Source organism: Lycorma delicatula, chromosome 10, assembly GCF_047948215.1.
Source record: "Lycorma delicatula isolate Av1 chromosome 10, ASM4794821v1, whole genome shotgun sequence".
Classification (NCBI taxonomy): Eukaryota; Metazoa; Arthropoda; class Insecta; order Hemiptera; family Fulgoridae; genus Lycorma; species Lycorma delicatula.
Genome location: NC_134464.1, coordinates 59,194,644 through 59,216,623, shown reverse-complemented (window position 1 = coordinate 59,216,623; position 21,980 = coordinate 59,194,644). Strand labels below are relative to the sequence as shown.

Below are 21,980 nucleotides of genomic sequence, written 5' to 3'. Positions count from 1 at the left end.
GCAAAAATAAGATACTATAACACAATTATAAAACCAGAAATCACTTGTGCAGCAGAAACACTCTTCCACCTGAATGAACTATCAAAGACAGACTGAATGAACTATCAAACTCCAGAAAATTGAAAGAAAATGCATTGACAAAAAGTACCAGAAAGATGGGCAGTGGCGGACTGTGCCCAACAAAGAGTTAGAATCCATCATTAATAACATGCGTAAGAGGAGATAAGGATTCTTTGGACATATCATGAGGATGCAAGATTCAAGACTTATGAAACAGCTAGTACAGTACAATCTCAAATTGAAAAACACCAAGACAGGATACAGATAGATCAGAGAAATAAGAGAGGATCTGAAGGAAATTGGCCTTACACCAGAAGACACCACAGATAAGATAAAATTAAACAAGAGACTCAAGAACAAAAACATTCACAAGAAAACTCGTAACACAAACATTTTCAACATTAGAAAGGGTAAAAAGATATAAAAAATTACTGGGAGGCCCAACAATCCCATCGAAGAGACTTTGGATAATGGAGTTACCAAATGATCCTCTCTCTCTATATTCATAGAGGGAGAAGATCATGGGTCTTTTTAGATCTTGCCAACGGCAAGATCTAAAAAACCCAAGCCCAAGGGGGCTTGAGTGCTCAGTAATACAGAGTAGCTGGACTGAAGGTGCAACCATATTGGAGAGATATGTATTGAGAGCCAAACTAAGAAATGATTTCCTGAAAGAGGGTAGCAGCTCTTTCAGTAGTTGTTAAGGGCAGTAGGACTTAAACGGCCATATCAACATCACTCAGCCTTCTGAGTACTGCACAGCTCAAAGCAGTGGAAAACTACAGCTGTTTTTTTCCTAACAAAGATTGAAGGTGCCTTCCTTGGTAAAATATTCTAGAGGTAAACTAGTCCCTTGTTCAGATCTCCAGGTAACTACTAAGGAAGGGGTCAAAGTGGAAGTGAGGTTCGGTGGGAAGAGGAAAATTACTTTTAGTCAGGTGATTTTAGAATAATTAACTCAGCTTCAAATATGGGCAGGCAGGAGTAGGTTTCTTAATGATCAAGAAGATAAAGAAGAGAGTAGTCAAAAAGCTTAACAATGAAATCATTGTAATACGAAAAGCCAACAGCGATTGTTAACATCTATATGCCTACAAATGCCCATGATGATGATGAGGAAGTGTGTGTATGAAGAAATTGACAAAGCAATTAAACACATAAAAGATGATGAAAATTTAATAATAGTTGGAGATTGGAATGCAAGCATCAGAAAAGACAAGGAAGAAAATATTGTGGATGGAAATGATCTGGCCAAAAGGAATGAAAGAGGGGACCGACTTATTGAGTTCTGCATGAAGTATAATTTAGTAATTGCCAACACCCAGTTTAAAAATCATAGTAGAAGAATATACACATGGAAAAAGCCAATATTAAAGGAGATTAATCATGGTTAAACAAAGATTTAGAAATCAACTCTTCAACTACAAAGCATATTCGGGAGCAGATTTTGATAGCGACCATAATTCAGCGATGATGAAATGTAGATTGGAGTTTAAAAACCTGAAGAAAAGGTTTTAGATGAATCAGTGGAATTTAGAGAAGCTTTAGAGGAAGAGGAGGTAAAGAAGATTTTTGAGGCCATTGCAAGAGGTCTGAATAAAAACGATAAAGTAGAAAATATGTAAGAAGAATGGGAGAATGTTAAAAAGGAAATTCTTAAGTCAGCAGAAGCGAACTTAGGGAGAACAAAGAGAACTGGTAGAAAACCTTGGATATCAGAGGATATATTGCAGCTGATGCGTGAACATAGAAAGTATAAGAATGCTAGTGATGAAGAACGTAAAAGGAACTATCAACAGTACTGAAAACTGTAAAACAGTACTGTAAGAATTACTGTAAACAGGAACTGAAAATTAACGAAAGAAGAGTAGATTAAAGAAAAGTAAAAATAAAGTTAAATATTTTATATACTTAAGTAATAAAAGTTTGATAAATAAACAAACAAAATTTGAAAATCATGTGTTATTCAAACAATAATTTTGATTCTTAGGTTGGTAATATTGCTTCATAGTAATAAACATAACAATTGGAACCTTCACACTGACATGATGAATAATGTTAACTTTATTTTACCATTTGACAATCAATTGTTATATTTATATTTTTATAAAATTCAATTTAGTATAATTAATGATATATGAAGTAAATAATTGTAATGTATAAAGACATCATTGCTCCTGAGGATGGATTAATAATTCAAAAGCACTCAAACATTATACTATTAAAGATTTTATACTATTAAAGAGTAAAAAAGATTTACAAGAAACAATGAATGGCATGGTTGAAGTCCTACGGTATTTTATTTATTTATGCAGTAGTTCTTGAACTACCGAATGAACATAAACAAGAACAAAACAAAAGCAGTGAAATGAAGTAGAAATAATGTAGATGAATCACTGAATATAAAAATAGGAAGAGAAAAGATTATGGAGGTGGAAGAATTTTTTTGTTATTTGGGAATTAGAATTACTAAAGATGGATGAAACAGGAGCAATATAAAATGTTGAACACCACAGGCAAAACAAGCTTTCAGTTAGAATTATTGTTATATAAAAAATTAATTTAAATGACAGGAAAACATTTTTGAAAGTATATGTTTGGAGCACAGCTTTATATGGAGATGAAACTTGGACGATCATAGTATCTGAGATTAGAAGTTTTGGAAATGTGGTGCTATAGGAGAATGTTAAAAATCAGATGGGTGGATAAAGTGATAAATGAAGAGGTGTTATGGCAAGTCGATGAAAAAAAAGCATTTGGAAAAATATAGTTACAAGAAGAGACAGACTTATAGGCCATATATTAAGGCATCATGGAATAGTTGCTTTTATATTGGAGGGTCAGGTAGATGGGGAAAATTGTGCAGGTGGCAACGTTTGGAATATGTAAAATAAATTGTTGGGAGGATGTAGGATGTTGGGGTATGCCAAAATGAAACAACTAGCACTAGATAGGGAATCTTGGAGAGTTGCATCAAACCAGTCGAATGACTGAAGAGAAAAAAAGACATTCTGTATGATTATAAAAGATAATAATAAATAATATATTTATTTATTTTGTTAATTATTAACATTATTATATTAATGTAGGGTAACTAATTTATAAATATTAAGCTATTAGGAAAATTAAAAGAGAGTTGATCATGCCTCATTATATCGACTTTTGTATATTCAGTTTTGATAATATTTTTATATTTCTTTCAGGTGGATAAAATAAATATGCCAAATCACTCTAAAAGAGTAATATTACCTAAAAAGCATGTAAATAGACAAAATTCTAATGGTAAGCTTTTATTTATTGATTATTATTTTTTATTATGAGGGCCTTGAAAATATAAACCAGAATTTGTTTACATAGCTTTATTGCTAATAGGTAAAGTTATAAATAAATTGCCTTACTTTTTTTACAAAAGTTTCTTCAACAAAAATACTTTTTCTCCACCAGATAGGTAGCTTCCTGATCCCTCATAAAAAAAACACGATGGCTGGCCCGGCAACCAATTGCACACATAATGCTCTGCTGCAGCATTGTCTTTGAATCTTTCCCCGCCTAAAGCTTGTAATCCAAAGGTGGAAATCACACGGTGACAAGTTTGGACTATATGATGGGTGTTAAAGAGGTGTCCAATGAATTTTATCAAGTTGATCTCGATTCTGAGCCGCTGTATGTGGCCGTGTGTTGTAGAAAAGGAATACGTTGTGAATCCCTGATGTCATCTGATAACTGGTGTATTATGCCGCATCTACAATCTTTTGTTTGTGCAGATATCCTCCATGAAAAAAAATCAGTAGTACACCTTTTTAGTCCCAGTTGCCAAAACTTTTCTAGGTGGGTGACAAGCGCTTCTTGGCCTTGATCATTGCTCCCTCACCACTTTTGACCCACTCTGTACTTGTTTTCTTACTTTCTGGGGTTACTGGTGGATCTATGTTTCATCACAGTTCACAATACTGTCCAAAACTGTCTCTCCTTCCTCAAAGCAATATAGAAGTTGCTGACAGATGTCTTTCCAGCCACTTCTCTATGCCTCAGTAAGAAGACATGGAACCTACCTCACCAACTGCTGTATTCAAGAGTGTCTGTCAATACTGTATGCACGCTTCCAACACTTATGTTCATCTCTGATGCAATTTCAGCTACGGTTATACGGTGGTCAACTTCCAGGTCATGAATGGCCTGAATGTTGTCATCATTGATGCTGATCTGTGGACAACGTTCACGGCTTTTGTTCTCCACTGCATCATGGCCGCTTCAAAATTTTTTGGCCTGATCAAACACTTGAGCTTTCTTTGATAGGGTAACATCTCCAAACTGTACCTGGAGTCGAGTCAAAATTTCAGAGGATTTGAGACCTTCGTTAGTGAGATACCTGATTGTAATTCAATGTGCAATGGACGATGGTACCTCCCGCTCAGACATTGTGCTACTGATGTGGGAATGTGACCTACAGGCATGACAGTTGCGCACATGCTCCTCGACATCTTCAATGTTTTTGAATCGTTTCCTCCAAGCAGTTCTTTCAAGGATGCAGACAAAAAATAGTCACAGAGGGACAAAACTAGACTGTAGGAAGGTTGGTCAAGGGTTTCCCAGTGCATTTTTTCCAATTTATCCTTGTCAAAATTGTGGTGTGGCTGATGTCATTGAGAAGGATGACATTTCCGATGAGCATACCCCACTTTTTGTTTCAGTAGGCAGCATTTCTTGATTGTAGCAGTTGGCAATAGTAATCCGCATTCACCATTTGTTGATTGTGGAGAAAATCAATGAATAAAACTTCCGTTGAGTCAAAAAAAATTGTTGCAAGAACTTTTCCGGCTGACACAGGTTTTGGCCTTAACTGGGCAACCCTCATCCCTCCTTCGTCACTACTTACTCGCCATTTATGACTTCAGAGTATAATGATTGACTCATGTCTCATCACATGTGATGCCCTCAAAAAATCATCCCGTTGTCGAAATCTATTCAGAAGTCTCTTGCAGATCTCCCAACCTGATCTGTTTTTGATTTTCGGTCAACAACCTTTGAACCCATCGAGCAGTAATTTTTTTTAAAGCCAAGGTGATCAATGACAATGGATTGAGCATTCCCACAGTTGATACCCATTTCTGATGCGATTTCTTCAACAGTGAGCTGGTGATCATCTTTGATAAGTTCTCAAACGAATGTTGTCAATTGTGAGACTTGACCTTAGGTGTTGATCATGACTTTCGTTTTCTACACTTTCTTGCCTGCCCTTAAATTGTCTGTGACAGTGCAGTGTCCCAAAAAAAAAAAACTGTACCTTAAATGAGTTAAAACTTCTGCAGGTTTTAATGTCTTCATTAGTTAAAAACTTTATGATTATACATTGTGCCACAGATGACAGAACCTCTTGCTCTCTAATTGCTGTAGTGTTGACAGAACAGAGCGGAGGAGCTAACCAAGCTTGTTCCCCCTCTAACACACCAAACATTAACCCTCCCACTCTCCCATCCAGGTCGGAACTGCTTGCTGTGTAGAATACCAAAATTTACTGTTTAAATTTGATTGATATATATATAGATTGAAATTTTGATGTGGATATATATATATATCCACAATATAAAAAGAATTTTATATGGAAATAAAAATAACAGACCTTAAGATAGGTATTTTTGTGCTATACTGCTATGGATTATTTTAATAACCATCTCTTGAAACTAAAACTCTAGTATTATAAAGATTATAGAAAAAGGTACAAGACAAATGAACTTGAATTAAAGCTATTTCACATTGACGAAGACTTAAGTGACTCTATTGGATGATATCATTATTTTTATTTTTAAGATTTTGTATTTTTTATTTGTACACTGGACTGGGTACAGATGGCTTGTCATCTCAGCAAAGTGGTGTTGATACAATGTCTCTGTACTGTGTTACTCTGTAATCGGCTGTTACATAAATAAAAATTCAAGTTTTTGTAATTTCTGCAGAAATATCATTTGGCAGTTTATTATAAATTTTATATTTTCCAGTATTTTTAGACAGAAATTGGTGAATAGTTTCAAATACTTGGGAAGTGAAATAAGTGGTGACAGGAAAATTTAAACAAGAATATCAAAATGGCTGCGAAAGAGAGAATATGTACCAGAGTGCAAAGTATTTATGGAATAAGAAGATACCAGACAGAGCAAAAATCATGATACACTGATCCTATTGTATGCTGATGGTGTTATACAGAGCTGAAGCATGAAAGATGAAAGAAAGAGAATGGAGTAGGTTGCATGCTAGTAAGATGAAGTTTCTATGCACAATAAAAGGTAAAACAAGGAGAGATAGAGTAAGGAATTTGGGCGTAAGGTGTGACTTGGGGTTTGAGAGTATGGGAGAAAGTAGAAAAAATGAGCTTGCGATGGTATGGACATATAAAGAGGATGAATGAAGAGTGACTACCAGTCAGAATGGATGAGCTGAGAATCAATGGAAAAAGGCCCAGAGAGGATGGAATTAAAGACAGTGTGGAAAAGAAAGGATATAATTAGTAGCAGCTAGAGGAGGAGAGATGGGAGAATGACAGACAAAAATGGAGAAGTTTAGTAACCAGCAGTAGCTGAAACAGTATGTGTTATAAGTTGACAACTGTAGTAAAAAGGAAATTTTCTCATAGGCTGTTGTTTTACATCTACATACGGCACACAGTGTCTCATCTCTAGTCTTGTAATTATGATTGGTACAAACTGTAAAAAAATTATATTTATCATATAGTCGTCTGCCCTGAAGCAACTCTCCTTTACATGATGTTCATCTCCATTCTTTTCTGGTTCCAACTAAACACTTTTGTATTCTTGGTAGTCTCCATTTCTGTTTAACTTCCGCGCGCACGTGTGTGTGTATGTTTAGTTCGTGCTGATCGAGTAAAGCAAATAAGTTTTGACATTTTCTAAAAGAAAAAAAAAAGAAAAGAAAAATTAATGATGCAGAACCATCACTGGGGAATATTTCATTCTACTATTGGATGGATGGAAGGGTGCTATTCACAAACATTCATATCTGTTCAAAACAAATTATCTTTCACTACAATAATGCACCTGCCCAAAAATGCTGAGTCATGGAGTGTGTTGTTTCTGCATAACTCTACGACCTTATGCTTTGAAATGCTTCCATATATGCTGTATCAGTTGCATATGGCTCCTAGTGATTACTTACTCTTCTCAAACCTGAAGAAATGGTTCACTGGATGAAGATTCACTTCAAATGTTGCAGTCAGAGCTGAGATAACCACTTATTTTGCAGAGCTGGTCAAACACATTATAATGAGGATATTATTAGGTTGGAAAATCATTGGCTTAAATGTATTGAATTGTGAGGTGATTACGTTGAAAAATAAGAAAAAATATTTCTTTAAAAATAATTTCTAAGAAAAATCTTGTGTTTTCTTTGTCAGACTAAGAACTTTCTGAATGACCATTGTAAACATATGGTACATCAGACTATGCGCCACAACTTAAAATTTAACCATAAACTGATATAAAAGTACCACTCCAAAAATAATAAATTATAAAACATTTAAAGATACTGTTGTATCCTCAATGGCAATTTCTTCTGATGACAAATAATATATTAATTAAAAGCAGACATTGGAGATATGAATGCTGGAGAGTTGTACAAGTGAATTTTGTGATTATTCGCTATACCATGACTAGAAATAATCCAGCTTACTATAAATATTTTTACAAAATCTAACTGTTTTGTTGTTAAAATTTGAGTTTCATTAATTAATTTAGTTAGTTAGTATTTATTTTGTTTATTTCCTTTTGGTTTGTACTCATTGTAATTGTGGCATCTTATGTTCTAATGAAATAAGCTTTTAATGTTCCATTTAATCAAATTAAACCAATTTCTACCTTTCTATATTGATATTTTCTTTTAGTTTAGTGTTATATAAAAATTTTGCTGAGTTATTCCTTTATGGTGCCAGCTGTCTCAGTCATATGGATGAAACTCTTAAAAGAGAAATTGAGGCTATTCTAAAATTGACTTCAGATTGACTGGTATACAAGAGAGAGGAACAAAAGAGATATTTTGTTGATTAGAGTTATGCATATGTATCTGCATGACTTTCTACATTTAGGCTCTTTCCTTTATGGTGATATTCATCATATGTATACTTTCTACCAGTCATTTTGTCTTATTTTCCATATACAGGCTCTTAACATATGAGCTAATTTTTTCAGATTCTCGTCAAAGTGAGGGTGCTTAGCTGGTTATTCATGCGACAGTTGGTCCAAAATATTGCTGGCTACATTTTGATATAGAGTGGTTATTGCTTGGAAATAAATCTGAGTTGTAGGAGGTGGCCAAAAATTGCACATTGTCATGCAGAGGAAATTCCTTTTGAGTATCCCAATGCATGCCAGTTTTTATTGACAAACCTTTTTGAGTTTTGAATTTTGTCTGCAAAATTCCTTTTGGAGTCATTATTTATGGTTCTAGTGATGTTGAGTTTGTCTTTTCTCTTTCTCATCTAAATTTTTAGTAACAAATGCTTAACATTATCAACATAAACGTAATTCATGGATCTTGGCAACAGTATATATTTTTTGTTGTTAAAATATATGCGTATTACATTACACCAGACCCTCACATTTACTAATATAAAAATAGTAAAATTCTATTTGTTGAACTTTATCAACTCCTGCTTCATCAGTGCTAACAGAATGAGTAGCATATGGCAGATGCAGTGAGATTGCTGATCGCTGATGTATGTGCCTTGTGTTATGGTAAGCGATTTGTTTCAACATCCTGTATAAATTATTGCACTGTGGCTTCACCTGAATATCACTATAAAATTGTTACAATTTTTTTTTTTATATCAATATATTAAAAATAATTTTATTTGTTGTATGCAACTTAACCTGCTAATGTAAAACAACCTAGCTTGTAAAGTAAAATTGAACTATTATGACTGTTGTGATTTTTGTAGGTGAAACATTATTACATGAAGTCTGCAGAAAAGGAGATCATAAACGTTTAAAGATCTTTCTTATGATGCCCGGTGTGAATGTTAATATTCGTGAAAAAAATGGAATGACACCTTTACATGAAGCTATTAGATCAAATCATGTGAAATGTGTAAAGTTACTCTTAAATTATAAGCCAAAAAATTGTAAGTATATAATAATTGGTTTACATTTATATTTTTATTGTTTTTATTCTTTCATTGCTGAAGCAGGAAAATGATTTTCCTGTTAAATAAAGATCTACAAGCTACTATGTACACTTAAAACTGATAGAAACATATAAATACTCATAAATTTATAAAAAAATGTATTTAAAAAAAAAAATTGTACAGTGTGAAAATAAACAAGTACCTAAAGCAATTGATGATGTAATGAAGTTGATTGTAGTTAAATATCCCTTAAAAATTCCTGAAATAATCTTAAATTTTATGAAAGTAAAAGAAGTTCATTGAAACAGCATGATGGAATGTGAAACATTTAAAAATTAAATTTGATTTTAAGTAATTTTTTTTTAGATTTATTAAAGTGACTAACTTTCAAAATAATAGATTTTTTCTTCTGTTGGACCATAGGATAAAAAAAATAGCAGCAGTATCTCTTCTCCAGTGCTCTTCTCTAGTATCTCTTTATTGTTTCTCTAAATTTTGTATTGTTCATATATGTTGGGTTTCTTAATGTGGTTTTTAAAGTTTGCATGTTGTGGTTAATGTAATATGTGTCCTGTTTCTGTGTGTTTGCAAAATTTGATTACTTTATATTTAGTGCGTGTGTGTATTTTTGCATATGTAGATGAACGTGCATCTTCTGTCCAATAGCATCATTTATTGCAGTAATTACAGTTACCAATGGACATACAAAAAAGTGGAATAGATTCCACATTACAGGATTCTTCCTCTTCATTTTTGATGGTAAAAAAGGGACTAGTGAATTTAAATGTAGTCATCATACACCCATTCAAGATGATGATTGCTCAGGATGGCCAACAACTGCTACAACTAATGAAATCATCAGAAAAATTCTCAATGCTGTATTAAATGATCACTGACTCACTGAAGGTAGACGAGTTTGCTGACATCGCAAACATCTTAATAGACTGTGCTCAGTACATTTTACACAATGATTTGGAGTATGAAAAAGCTTTCCACTTGAATGGGTCCCTTGTTTGTTAACACTCGACTGAATATACATTTGACTTTTCATTTTACATTTTACTTCTCAAGGATGTTTAGAATTATTTAAATGCGAATCCACTGAGTTTCTTAGATTTTTTATAGGAGTAGATGAATTGTGGATTCATCAATACACTTCAGAGACCAAACAGGGATGGGAGTAACTGTAAGTGAACAGAAGAAAATCTCAGGAAGAGTCATGGCTTGGTTTCTTTGGGATTCTTGTGATGTAGTACTCATAGATTACTTAGAAAAAGGGAGGACCATCATTGGGGGTCAATTACGCTACATTACTGGACTAATCGGGTTTTATTCAGGTTAAATGTTCATACTTTACCAAAGAAAGAATATTTTTTCATCCAATAATGTTCCTGCACAGAATTCTCGGATTGTTGTTGCAAAACTTGACCTACACTACGAAGGGCTTCCACATGCACAGCATTCACTAAATTTGGCTCCCAGTGATAAATTCCTCTTCCCAAACCTGAAGAAATGGCTGGCCTGACAAAGATTCACTTCAAATGATGAGATCAAAACCGAGATAACTGCTTATTTACAGAGTTGATCAAATCGCATTATACTGAGGGTATTAAACCTCCAGGGTTAGTCTAATGGTTAAACTCATCACAAAATCAGCTGATTTTCAAAGTCAAGAGTTCTAAGGTTCAAGTCCTTGTAAAGACAGTTGCTTTTATATGGATTTTAATGTTAGAGTGTGGATACTAATGTTCTTTGGTGGTTGAGTTTCAATTAACCATACGTCTCAGGATTAGTTGACTGAGTCTGTTCCAGTCTACATGTACTGTTACATGTTACATTTACTGTTACATTTACATTTACATTGCATTACATCTGCAGCTATGTCAGGCCTGGCAAGCCGGTAGTGGTAATTGCATTTGCATATATATACACACACCCAGACCTGGCAGTAGCTGGAAAACTGGCTGGAGAAAACAAAAAACCAAAAGTATTCAAAAGTTGGAAAGTTGTTTGTTTAAATGTATTTAATTGTGACCACATTGAAAAATAGAAAAATACTCTTGTGTTTTCTTTGTCAGGCCAAGAACTTTCTGTATGATCCTTGAAATCTCTGTACTCTTGGGATACTGTAATCAGTGTAGCTACCGGTTGGCATAGGTGGTATATGTGTTAGGCAATGTATATGCATAAGAAAGCTGCATGTTGTGCTATACGGAGTGGTTAGATGTCTAGTGAATAAGTGAGCCAGTTAAACAGTTGCAGTAATTTTTCTGTGAGTTTTGAAGATATGTCTGTGATAAATTTTGAACATTATGAGGTCAAGAAAGTCAAGCAGTTTGTTTTGTTTGTATTCTGCTTTCATAATAACTTAGGTTATATGTTTTTAATGGATGTTGAATTACCTGTATGTTACTGTATATACTGATTATATTAAAGGATGATATAAAGTGTGGAGATGTGTGGGATATGTATGCATCCTTAATTACTTTGATAAAGTTGTATTCAAGTTTTAGATATAATCAGATTGTTCTATCCAAACGTATGGCTTTTGTGTGTTGGAGAAGGAGTGTAGCTATCATGATGATATTGGTGTGGTTTGGAGTTTAGTTAATTTTCGTTATTGGGTTTTTTTATCATTAATTTGAAGGTTGGAATTTGGGGTCAGTTGTGCTTTTAAGTTTCAATAATAGTTGGAATACCTGTTTTGAAAGGTTAATTTTGTTTTGTTTATCTGGGATTAAAATTTAATCCTTTTTTATGTTATTTTTATAGAAGTTTCCACTTTACTTTTCAATTTAGCTTTAAATTTAAAATGCATGTAAATTAAAAATTTTGCTAGTGTTCTTTTGGAAAGTGGGGGATGTACAAATAAATTAATCAGAAAATGAAAGTTTTATAAAAATTCAGCACATAAAAAACTTCTCATCACACTTGGCGATTATAAAATTTATAAACAAAAGTAACACAACTTAGATAAGCTATACTATATTTTTTTGTCTAAGGAGATTTTTTTAGACAGAGGCACCATTAACAACACTACTGGTAACATCACTAAAGAAAGGTACTATTTTAATTGCTTCCAAAAGGTCCTTTCATCTGAAGGTCCCGGGTCTGAATCTGTTAGGCATGGCATTTTAGTTCTACAAAAAATAAATCCACAAATAAGAAACAATATAACTTCAAAAGAAAAAAAAAAATTAAAATTAAATTAATAATAAAGTACACATAGTCAAAGCTGATAAATTATTATTTGAAAAACTCTTCTCTAAAATGCATAGATTCTGAGAAAAACGCATTTCAAAAACTTTTTGAGTTTTTCAAAAATCAATGGGAGGGGGATGTTAAAAATCTGGAGTTAAGCTTCCCTCATCACCCCTAACGCATGGACAAAAGATCAATCAGTAGGTAAGGATTTTCAAATACAGTCTATTTTGATGACAAATTGCCTGTACTATAGACTAAATAGAATGAATTTATTTTTTATGTATATTTTTTACTTTTTATCTGGTAATAATTTTATGTTAGCAGTATTAATATACATATAGATTTGTATGTAATATATACATAACAAGATTTGTAATGTAATATACATATAGATTTTCTTCTTTTTTATATATAAAAGGCAGTGTTCATATGTGTATCTGCTGTAGAAATAGGGAATAGGGAAAAAGGAAAATAGGGTAAAAGTGAAAGGTTAAATTTTGTGAAGTCTCGTAATGTTCAGTTTTAATGTTTTATTAAACTTTCAATTGTATTAATTAATCTCAAAAAATATATATATATATACGAGGTGCGACAATAAAGTAATGAGACTGATGTGAAGAAAAATGTTGCTTACCATTTTAGTCATGTTTAGTGTTGTCTCCTTCAAAGTAGTTCCCCTCTGATTGCACACACTTATTCCAGCGCTTCTGCCATTGATGGTAGCATTTCTGGAACTCATCTTCTGTAATATCCTCCAAGACCCTAGTCACAGCTTTTTGGACATCTTGTGTTGTTTGAAAATGCCCTTGACCGGCATTTTGACTCTTGGAAATAGAAAAAAATTGCACGGAGCGATATCTGGTGAATAAGGTGGCTGTGGTAGTACTGAAATTTGCTTTGAGGTTAAAAATTGCTGTACTAACAGAGCAGTATGGGATGGCGCATTATCGTGATGCAGAATCCAATTATGAGCAATGTTGGCACGGACACGAAGAACTCGTTTACGAAGTCTTTCTAAAATTTATTTGTAGAAATATCGGTTAACTGTTTGTCCAGGAGGCACCCACTCTTTATGAACAATTCCCTTGGAATCAAAGAAGCACACAAGCATGCATTTCACTTTTGACTTTGACATGCAAGCTTTTTTTGGTCTGGGTGATCCCTTTGAGCACATTGCGAACTTTGGCGTTTTGTCTCTGGATCGTATTGAATAAACCAACCGTCATCACTAGTGATAACACGGCTCAACAAATCTGGATTGATTTCTGTTTGCTCTAACAGATCGGCTGCCACATTTTTCTGTGTTTCTCGCTGTTGTTGTGTGAGATTTTTGGGGACCATTTTTGCACAAATCTTCAGTTAATATTAGACGAACCGTTTCTCGATTGATGTTGAGTTCTTCTGCAATCATTTTCACAGATAATCTTCAATCAGATCGTACGATTTCACGCACCCTGGTCAAGAAAACATCTGTCTGTGAGGTTGATGGTTGTCCACTGTCTTCATCTTCAACATTCGTTCTGCCTTCACTAAAACTTTTATGCCACCGAAAAACTTGAGCTCTTGACATAACCTCCTCTCCAAAAGCCTTCTGAAGCTTATCATAAGTTGTCGTCGCGTTTTCACCCAATTTAACGCAAAAAGAAATGGCATACCGTTGCACAATATTTTGCGGTTTCATTTCTGTGACGAGAGACTCAAACACGTGTTCACTTATTACATCACAACTCACGACTGAGCAGTTGCATCAATGTGCTGCTTGGACTAGAAGTAGCTTATAGACCAAGGTCAAAGATGGTGTGCCTACGCAAGCTGCAGGGTTGCCACATCTTGCAAAGAAAAATCAGTCTCATTACTTTATTGTCACACCTCGTATATGCTCAAATCTAGTAGTAGCGAAGCATTGCTGGGTCAGCTAGTATCTTATAATTATTATAATACATCTAATTTAGAAAAATATCACATTTATATTTAGTTAATCTAATTAGTTAGCAAAAATTTTTTAAAGATGAGAAATTGTTTAAACACATCCTAAATATGGATATAAAGAGATAATTCAAATGAAATATCATTTTTACAACATGGTTCCCATTAATCTCATTTTATTCCACCAGATTACACTGTACATTTCAATCAGATTATTGACAACCAGCAATCAGTCTTGATTGTTTAATATTTTAATTCTTTATCTTTATTTTATATACTATTTTAATCTCCTGACGATAGCCTAAGGACTGAAAGATCTCGAGAAGTCAAAATTAATTTGCTGGTAAGGTGGATTTGCACTTTTTATAATTTTTAATAGTATTTTTTATAATATGTATTTTTTTTACAAAGTAAAGGGTATTTATAATAAAATTTGGTACTGAAGTGTAATTTCATCATTTAACTTATTACAGTAGCAGAATAGTTCATTTTATTTCAGCTACTAAGGTAGTAAACATACATTTCTGCAATGTTTTTAAAAACAAAAAAAAGAAAGAAAAAGAGGTTTTTAATAATTCTTTATTAAAATATGTTGTAATAAATAGATTGCTGCGAATACTTAACCTGTATTACAAATGAAGACGTAGTAATAGAAATACTGAACACAAAAGGAACTTACTAGTAGTTTACTTTTATTTGTAAATAAGATTTAGTTTTACAATGTTATTTAAAATGTTTTTATAATTTTTTAAGCAAAACTTAAAAATGTAAAGTTATTTATGCAATTAGTGTTATCATTGTCATGATTAATACCAAGGATTAGGTCCCATGATCTATCTTGCTCATTTCAGCACCAGTCTCTCAATCCTGAGTTTTCTTGTGCTTGCATAGTTCAAAGTTTTTAGGCACAATCTATCCTTTATAGTTGCTGTATCTACTCAACAACAACAAGGTATTACTTAACAAGATATTTTATTAAGATATACTCAGTGTTCAATTCACTTACATCAGGAATAATGCCCTCAATTATTGCATCTAATTGTAAATAAAGTCTGTGACAATTGGCTTTCTTGTACTCTTTCATTAGCTGAAATACCCTTTCTTTCCTTTGCCATTCTTGTACAAGTCCTTGTCAATAACTCTTACTATCAAAATCAGATGATATGGCAGTCATTTTTCCTCATTATTTCCCCCAGAGATAATATTACTAGCCAGAGATATTTACTTACTACCAAACCCACAAAGGATGAATGAGTTTTCAGGGATTCAATGAATATTCAATAACTGTTGGATGGTAAAAACTTTGTCTTCACATCACTCTCTGACATCTGCACCGCATAATAGCCTCAATTATTTTCTGTACCCTTGAAATATTTTTAGTATATATATCTTGTATTTAATATTTAACAAACTAATTCCTCTGTAATTAAAATGTGAATTCTTATTCCCCTTTTTTAAAATAGGAAGATAGTAAATCAATGGGGAAAACAGGAAGACAACTTAAGCATTCTGCTTAAGAAATATGTGTTGGACAAAGAAAACAGTCCCACAAAATCGGTTAGATTGTAGTTGTATATATTTTCAAAAAGGGAGATATAAATTCACATCTGTTATAGACGTATTAGTTTGTAGTAAGATGTATTGATTATTTCAAGATCGGTGTAAAAGATAATTGAGGCAGACTTCTTCCACTCCACCTGGAGCAGGAGAGACTTACAGAGCTTGATTACAAGCTCTACGGAGAGATTTATCAGCTTCATGCAGAAAAACGTATTGGTTATTTTAAACAAAATGAACACATAAAAGGCTATTATTAGAGCCTTTCCATTTTCATTCTAAACTGGTTCAAAAATTTTAACTGCTTCTCTGTTTATACTCACATTAAATTACTAGCAAGAGCTGTGATGATTCTAGCGATTTTATTCTGAAGTTGTAAATAAACATGTCCTCCTTCCTCTTATCATATTTTGTTAATAGCGAGATTAGATTCTGTTTTAATTTTTTTGTTTTAGATCCAAGTGAAGAGCCAGTCGATTTAAATGCAGAAAATAATATGGGTAGAACACCATTAATCCAGGCTCTGAACACAAATAATACTGAAATATGTAAAATGATAATCTCTAAAGGAGGTGAGTTTTTCGGTCTGTTTACTTCAATTAAAAAAAGGTTTTTTTTTATTCAACAAAGAGTTGTTCTCTGATTCTCCAAGAATCTCTGTTCTACCCTCGTTGAAGAATGCTTAAGTTGTTTTTGTATATATTTATGAATGTGTTAATTAAGCACTCTAATGTGCCATTTGGTATTTCTAAAGAGTCTATCTGATCCTAGAGCAAAGCATTATTTTGTTAAGTTTATAAGCAAAAGTATTACAACTTAGAAGAAGAAAATTCACTAGAGCTTCATCAGTGGTCTTTGTTCTGTCCAAAGTTAACTGTTTGCTGTACTTTGTTAGTATCTTGCGTAATCGTGGTGTAATTCTTAAAGGCCATGAAGAAAATATTGAACAGTAAATGGATATCGCTACACAGGTATGGCAAATCATTTTTTGGGCCAAAAATCAATGCCATGTTGTTGTGGCTTCAACAAGATTGAGTTACAGTACAAATGAGGTCGGGTGCTATGCAGCTTGTTCACAGGGTATGTCATTTCACGAGTGAAAGATGTTAACCAGCCATCCTAAACTGATATTTACCACCTAGACTTATTTCTAAACTGACATTTACCACCTAGATTTATTTTTGTGAGGTTGAACCTACTTAAAATGTGCTGGATTCACGACATACCTGTTAACATTACATGATCTTAAATAGTGTAAAACTTAATTTATTGAAAATACCTTAAAAAGTTTATTGCAACATTACTATTGAATTTTCAAGATCAACTCAAATACTGTGTCTAATATAATTCAGAAGATTTGATAGACAAAATTTTCAAGAAGTGTTAGTGTTTTTACAGAACCATAGTTCTTTGTAGAAGCAAACCTGATTTCCATTTCTCTTGTATGGTCTTATGATGCTCAAAAGACCATCTAAAAATAATTTTTAACATTTTTTTATACATTGTATATCACAAAATTTAATGTTGAAAAACAGCAAAATATAATAAATCATGTTCATTTACACAAAGTTTAATAGCAGTCATTGCTGAGTAATCTATTCTGATAATATAATTTTTATTAGATGTGTAGCACTGCAATTAATTTTGAGGTTTGGAGCTCAATAGTGTTTTATTATTTTACTATGTAGAAATTAATTATGTTGATAGTTATTGCATTATGAAAAATTGTATAACGGATTAAGACATGACTTTTTAATGATTGTTTTTATTTTTTTCAGGTACCGATCTATTGTTCTATACAAATAAATTAGGTTGTTCAGTTATGAGTTATGTAAGAAAATCTAAACTGTTAATTAAATTATTGAGTGTAGATAATGAATTAAATGTCTCTGAGAATACAGTTTTAAAGTTACCCGATATTACAGTTTGGTTGTTAATGGTTATGTTTCAGTCATATTGTGAAACTTATCATTTGATAAATATTCTTAAAAAGATTAATGAGAAAACATTTAATACAGACTATTTAAATACGCATAATAAACTTTATAGAAAGGGTAAAAAGAAATTAGATCCTGTTATAAAATATGATAAATATAAAGAAGACTTGTTTAGATTGGCTAAAATATGCAGTTTGCTTAATAAATTTAGAAATGCTAATTGTACTATATTCCCTATAAAACATTTTGATACTATTTTAGGGATAAAAATTTAGCTTTATTATTTTGTTTATTTTGCTCAACTTCTAGAATTTTATATGTGATTGATCATAATTTTGGTAATAAGTTTGATAAATATAAGCTGATAAAATATTAAAGTAAGCCTGGTACTTTTTGTGCTTTATGTTTGCAGTATTTTGGTTCACAGTTATCTCTGCATTATATTAACATTATTTTAGCTTTACAAACTGTAAATCATTTACATTTTAAAACTGTTTGAGTTAGAACTTGGAAATTTTTCAAACTAATAGTTTAATTGCATATTTAAGTGTTTTGTTTTTATGAAGTGTAAAAAATTAATATATTAAATTTTTTTTTACTGGTATTTTTAATCAGGAAGTATGAGAATAGTAAACATATTCTCACTGCCAGGAAGCTTTTTTAACTAATTTCTTGAATTGTTATTAAATAATAGTTGTTAATCATCAAGCGAATTCTAATTAAGAAAATGTAAGTTCACTATTGATTTTATGATTTTGGAGATTTTTATGAGTAAAAGTAAACAAAAATAAGAAACAAAAAGACTGATTTATTATATTTTTCTAGGTTTAGAATGTTTAAGTTTAGTTTAGTCCTTATGTTTAGTTTTGTCCTTATAATATTATGAAAGATTTCATGTGTTATCTTGTAATTAAGAAACAAGATGTCATCTTTACTTTCCACCCATAGCTAAGCTGTGATTTAAAAATATATCTTTTAGGTAAGTTTTAAGTAGTTATATAATTAGTAATATAGCTGTTTCTTGTGCGTGCGCGTAATTTTGTTAAAGATATTTGTGTTAAATACCACTGTTTTTATATTTTATTATTATTACAAACATTTCAAACTTTAAAAAATAGAAAATTTTTAAGAACCTATACCGTGTATAACCTTTACTAATACGATGTGTAATAAATTATTTATTTCATTACATACCGAACTTATATAATTACATTATTAAACATATTTTATAATGTTAACAAACATATTTGTATAATGTTTTACTAAATAAAGTAATGTTTAGAAAAATGTGGTATCATGAATAAATAAGAAAATTAAATTGTTTCTTATTTATGTACAATAAACTGTAATCGCTAGATTACCCGTGTTATCATTTTTATTATCATTACCCGCATTACACACATTTCACTTTTTGTCATTCAGCATCCCACTGCATTTTTTAAGATGGTAGTAGTAAATAAGTTTTATAAAGTACTTACTTGCATTTGACCGCATTTCCTTAATCTGTACTAAGTTTATGACATTCCCTTAAAACTAGATAGCCTGCTTAATGGTTGTATTTAATGTTTTTTTCTAATGTCAGCTTTTGCAGATACTGATCCTAAAACTCAAACAATATATTTCTCTATTGCAATCCTGATTAGTTGAGAATCAGTGAGTTTTACCAAGAAGCATTTGAACATGACTTGTTTGAAATATACACTCTTATAAGTCATTTGAATTCCCCCATTAATACTGCAGTAATTTCTGTGTGTAACATACACTTTTATAACATCCAGATATATAATTAAGTTTTTGTGGTAATTTTAAGCATTGAACTTGAATAATATATTTTTGTTAGTTTCTATTTTATATATACAGAATGTTTGTAAATGGTGGGCTGGCTAGATGTTTTTGGATTCTACTTGTAAAACTAAACAAAAATATCCTGAGGAAAAATGGCGATTTCTCTTCATTCTTTTCTTGTCAGCCATTTTGCTATTTTTATATAAAAATTTATATCTCAAGTTCAGATAGATGAATCACATTAATATTTGGTAAGCGTCTTGGTAATAAAGTTTTAAAATTAGCAAAAAATCAGGAATAAATACTGGCCCTCTGCGGCCTGTCCATTTTTCATGGAAAGCTCCATGCAGGAAATCTGATACCAACTGACTGAAATGTGCTCGAGCTCCATTGTGGTGAAATCACATATTTCCTCTTAATTGTATGAGGTAGCTCTTCCAAACAATGTGGAAGATTTTGAGTTAAATGAGCAAGATAATTTTCTCCATTTAAACGGTTTGGTAGAATGACAGGACCCAAAAGATAGTCATTAAAAATACCTGCCCATATTTTCAGAGAAAATCTTTGTTGATGGCTACTTACTTTGCTAGGTATCATGAGGATTCTTATTGCTCCAGATAAGCTGGTTGAGATAGTTTTGAACACTTTTCCTGTTGAAATAAGCTTCATTTTTACATTGTTAACGTGATCAACAGTAATAGTCGCTGTGTAAAATTATTCAAAAGTGAGGAATTATCAATTGTTTTATTATTATTTAATATTAAATCTTATTGTGAGAAAATGACTTAATTCTAGTATTGTAAATAAATAAAAACAATATTTAATCGAATTGAATGTAAAGTGGAAGACATGAAAACAGACACAAAATTACATCAATTTTCTGTCATAACTCGGCTATTTGTTAACCGATTTAAAACAATAAAATGTAATTTTGTTCGAAATAAAAGGCTTGATATTTTAGCAAATAATATAAATTTTGCTGAAACTAATATTTATGGAGATATAACCGATTGAAAAATAAACATGGCCGCCATTTTGTAATTTGAGAAGGTATTTAATTCCTGATTTTTTGCTAATTTTAAAACATTATTACAAGGATGCTTACCAAATATTAATGTGATTTTTTTATCTGAAATTGAGATATAAATTTTTATATAAAAATAACAAAATGGCGAACAAGGGGAGAATGAAGGAGAAATTGCCATTTTTCCTAAGGATATTTTTTGTTTAGTGTTACTAGTAGGATCTGAAAAAGTATACGCAGCCCACCATTTTAGAAACACTCTGAGTAGTGCTGTATGTAGGCTTCCATAACATATTTTACGTTTGAATAAATAAATTTTACGAATTTATTTATGCCAAAAAAGTTTTATTAAATTAAAATGTAATTTTTATTTTAATTTTTAAACTATTTTACAGTTTAACAGTAACATCCCAACCCCGTAGGGGAAGACACCCACCTAATGATGTTCCGGTCACCACACCCCCTCCCACGGTTCCTGGGGTTTAACAGGAGTTGTCTATCGCCGTCCGACTTTTTACATCTCATAGTAATAAGCCTGGCCTCGTTGGGATGCCACCGATGTAAATTCCTCGGTAGACATTTGCATTGGTGATTTAATAATTCAGCTTATTGCCTTTCATTGTAGGACTCGTCCGGACATCTTGAATGTCCTACTAACTCGTGAACACGCGCCTTAGTTCTACTTAATACGAGCCAGTTTCATGAATGTCTCGTAATTCAAGGCAAAACAACACAACATACCCCAAACATGTTGATCGCAACAACAAAATTTAGACCTAGTTCCCTTAGTGAAACTCAGCTTACGTAGTTTAACGATCTCGATTCCCCCCCGAGGAGAGAAGATCCCGCCTCATAGCGTGTCCGATCGCTACACCACCCCCTCCATTCCTAGCCAGTAGTGGCTTTAACAGAGGACATCTTCTCGCCCTCAAACTGATCACACACCACAGGGTTCAGTTAAGGCCCCGCAGAGATGCCACCGATGCAGATGCCCCGAGGGACATCTGCATCAGTAAATTCACCCCGAGATAGTTTTAAGTTTATGCCGTCAGAAGAAGACAACGGACACCTGCAGCTACCACGTTGCCCTCAGGAACTAAGCTAGAAGCCTAACCGCAGAATGAAGACCCTGTGCCTAGCTCTATCCATTTAATGAGCCAATTTCATTGAATGTCTCTGATTCGAGGCAAAACTAAACCACCACAACAACTTTCCCACTAAAGTGTTAATCACAGTGAAATTTGGTTCTAGTTCCCTTAAAGAACCCCCGCTAACATTAAACTCAACATGAGTGCAAAGCTAACGGACTCCGTTCCGGTCTACCGGGGAGAGGAGAATTAACGCCTAAGTTTAACAG

At 32.5% G+C, this 21,980-nt stretch overlaps 1 protein-coding gene across 1 annotated transcript in view; it reads left to right on the top strand.

Moving 5' to 3' along the window:
• Nucleotides 1-18,951, top strand: part of LOC142331369 (uncharacterized) — an 85,076-nt gene extending 66,125 nt beyond the window's left edge. The window contains exons 13-16 of the mRNA XM_075377220.1: nt 3,264-3,342; nt 9,005-9,187; nt 16,333-16,449; nt 17,656-18,951. Coding sequence (XP_075233335.1) covers nt 3,264-3,342; nt 9,005-9,187; nt 16,333-16,449; nt 17,656-18,089 — 813 coding nt within the window. The 3' untranslated portion in view covers nt 18,090-18,951. The remainder of the gene's footprint in view (nt 1-3,263; nt 3,343-9,004; nt 9,188-16,332; nt 16,450-17,655) is intronic.
• Nucleotides 18,952-21,980: the final 3,029 nt, after the last annotated feature.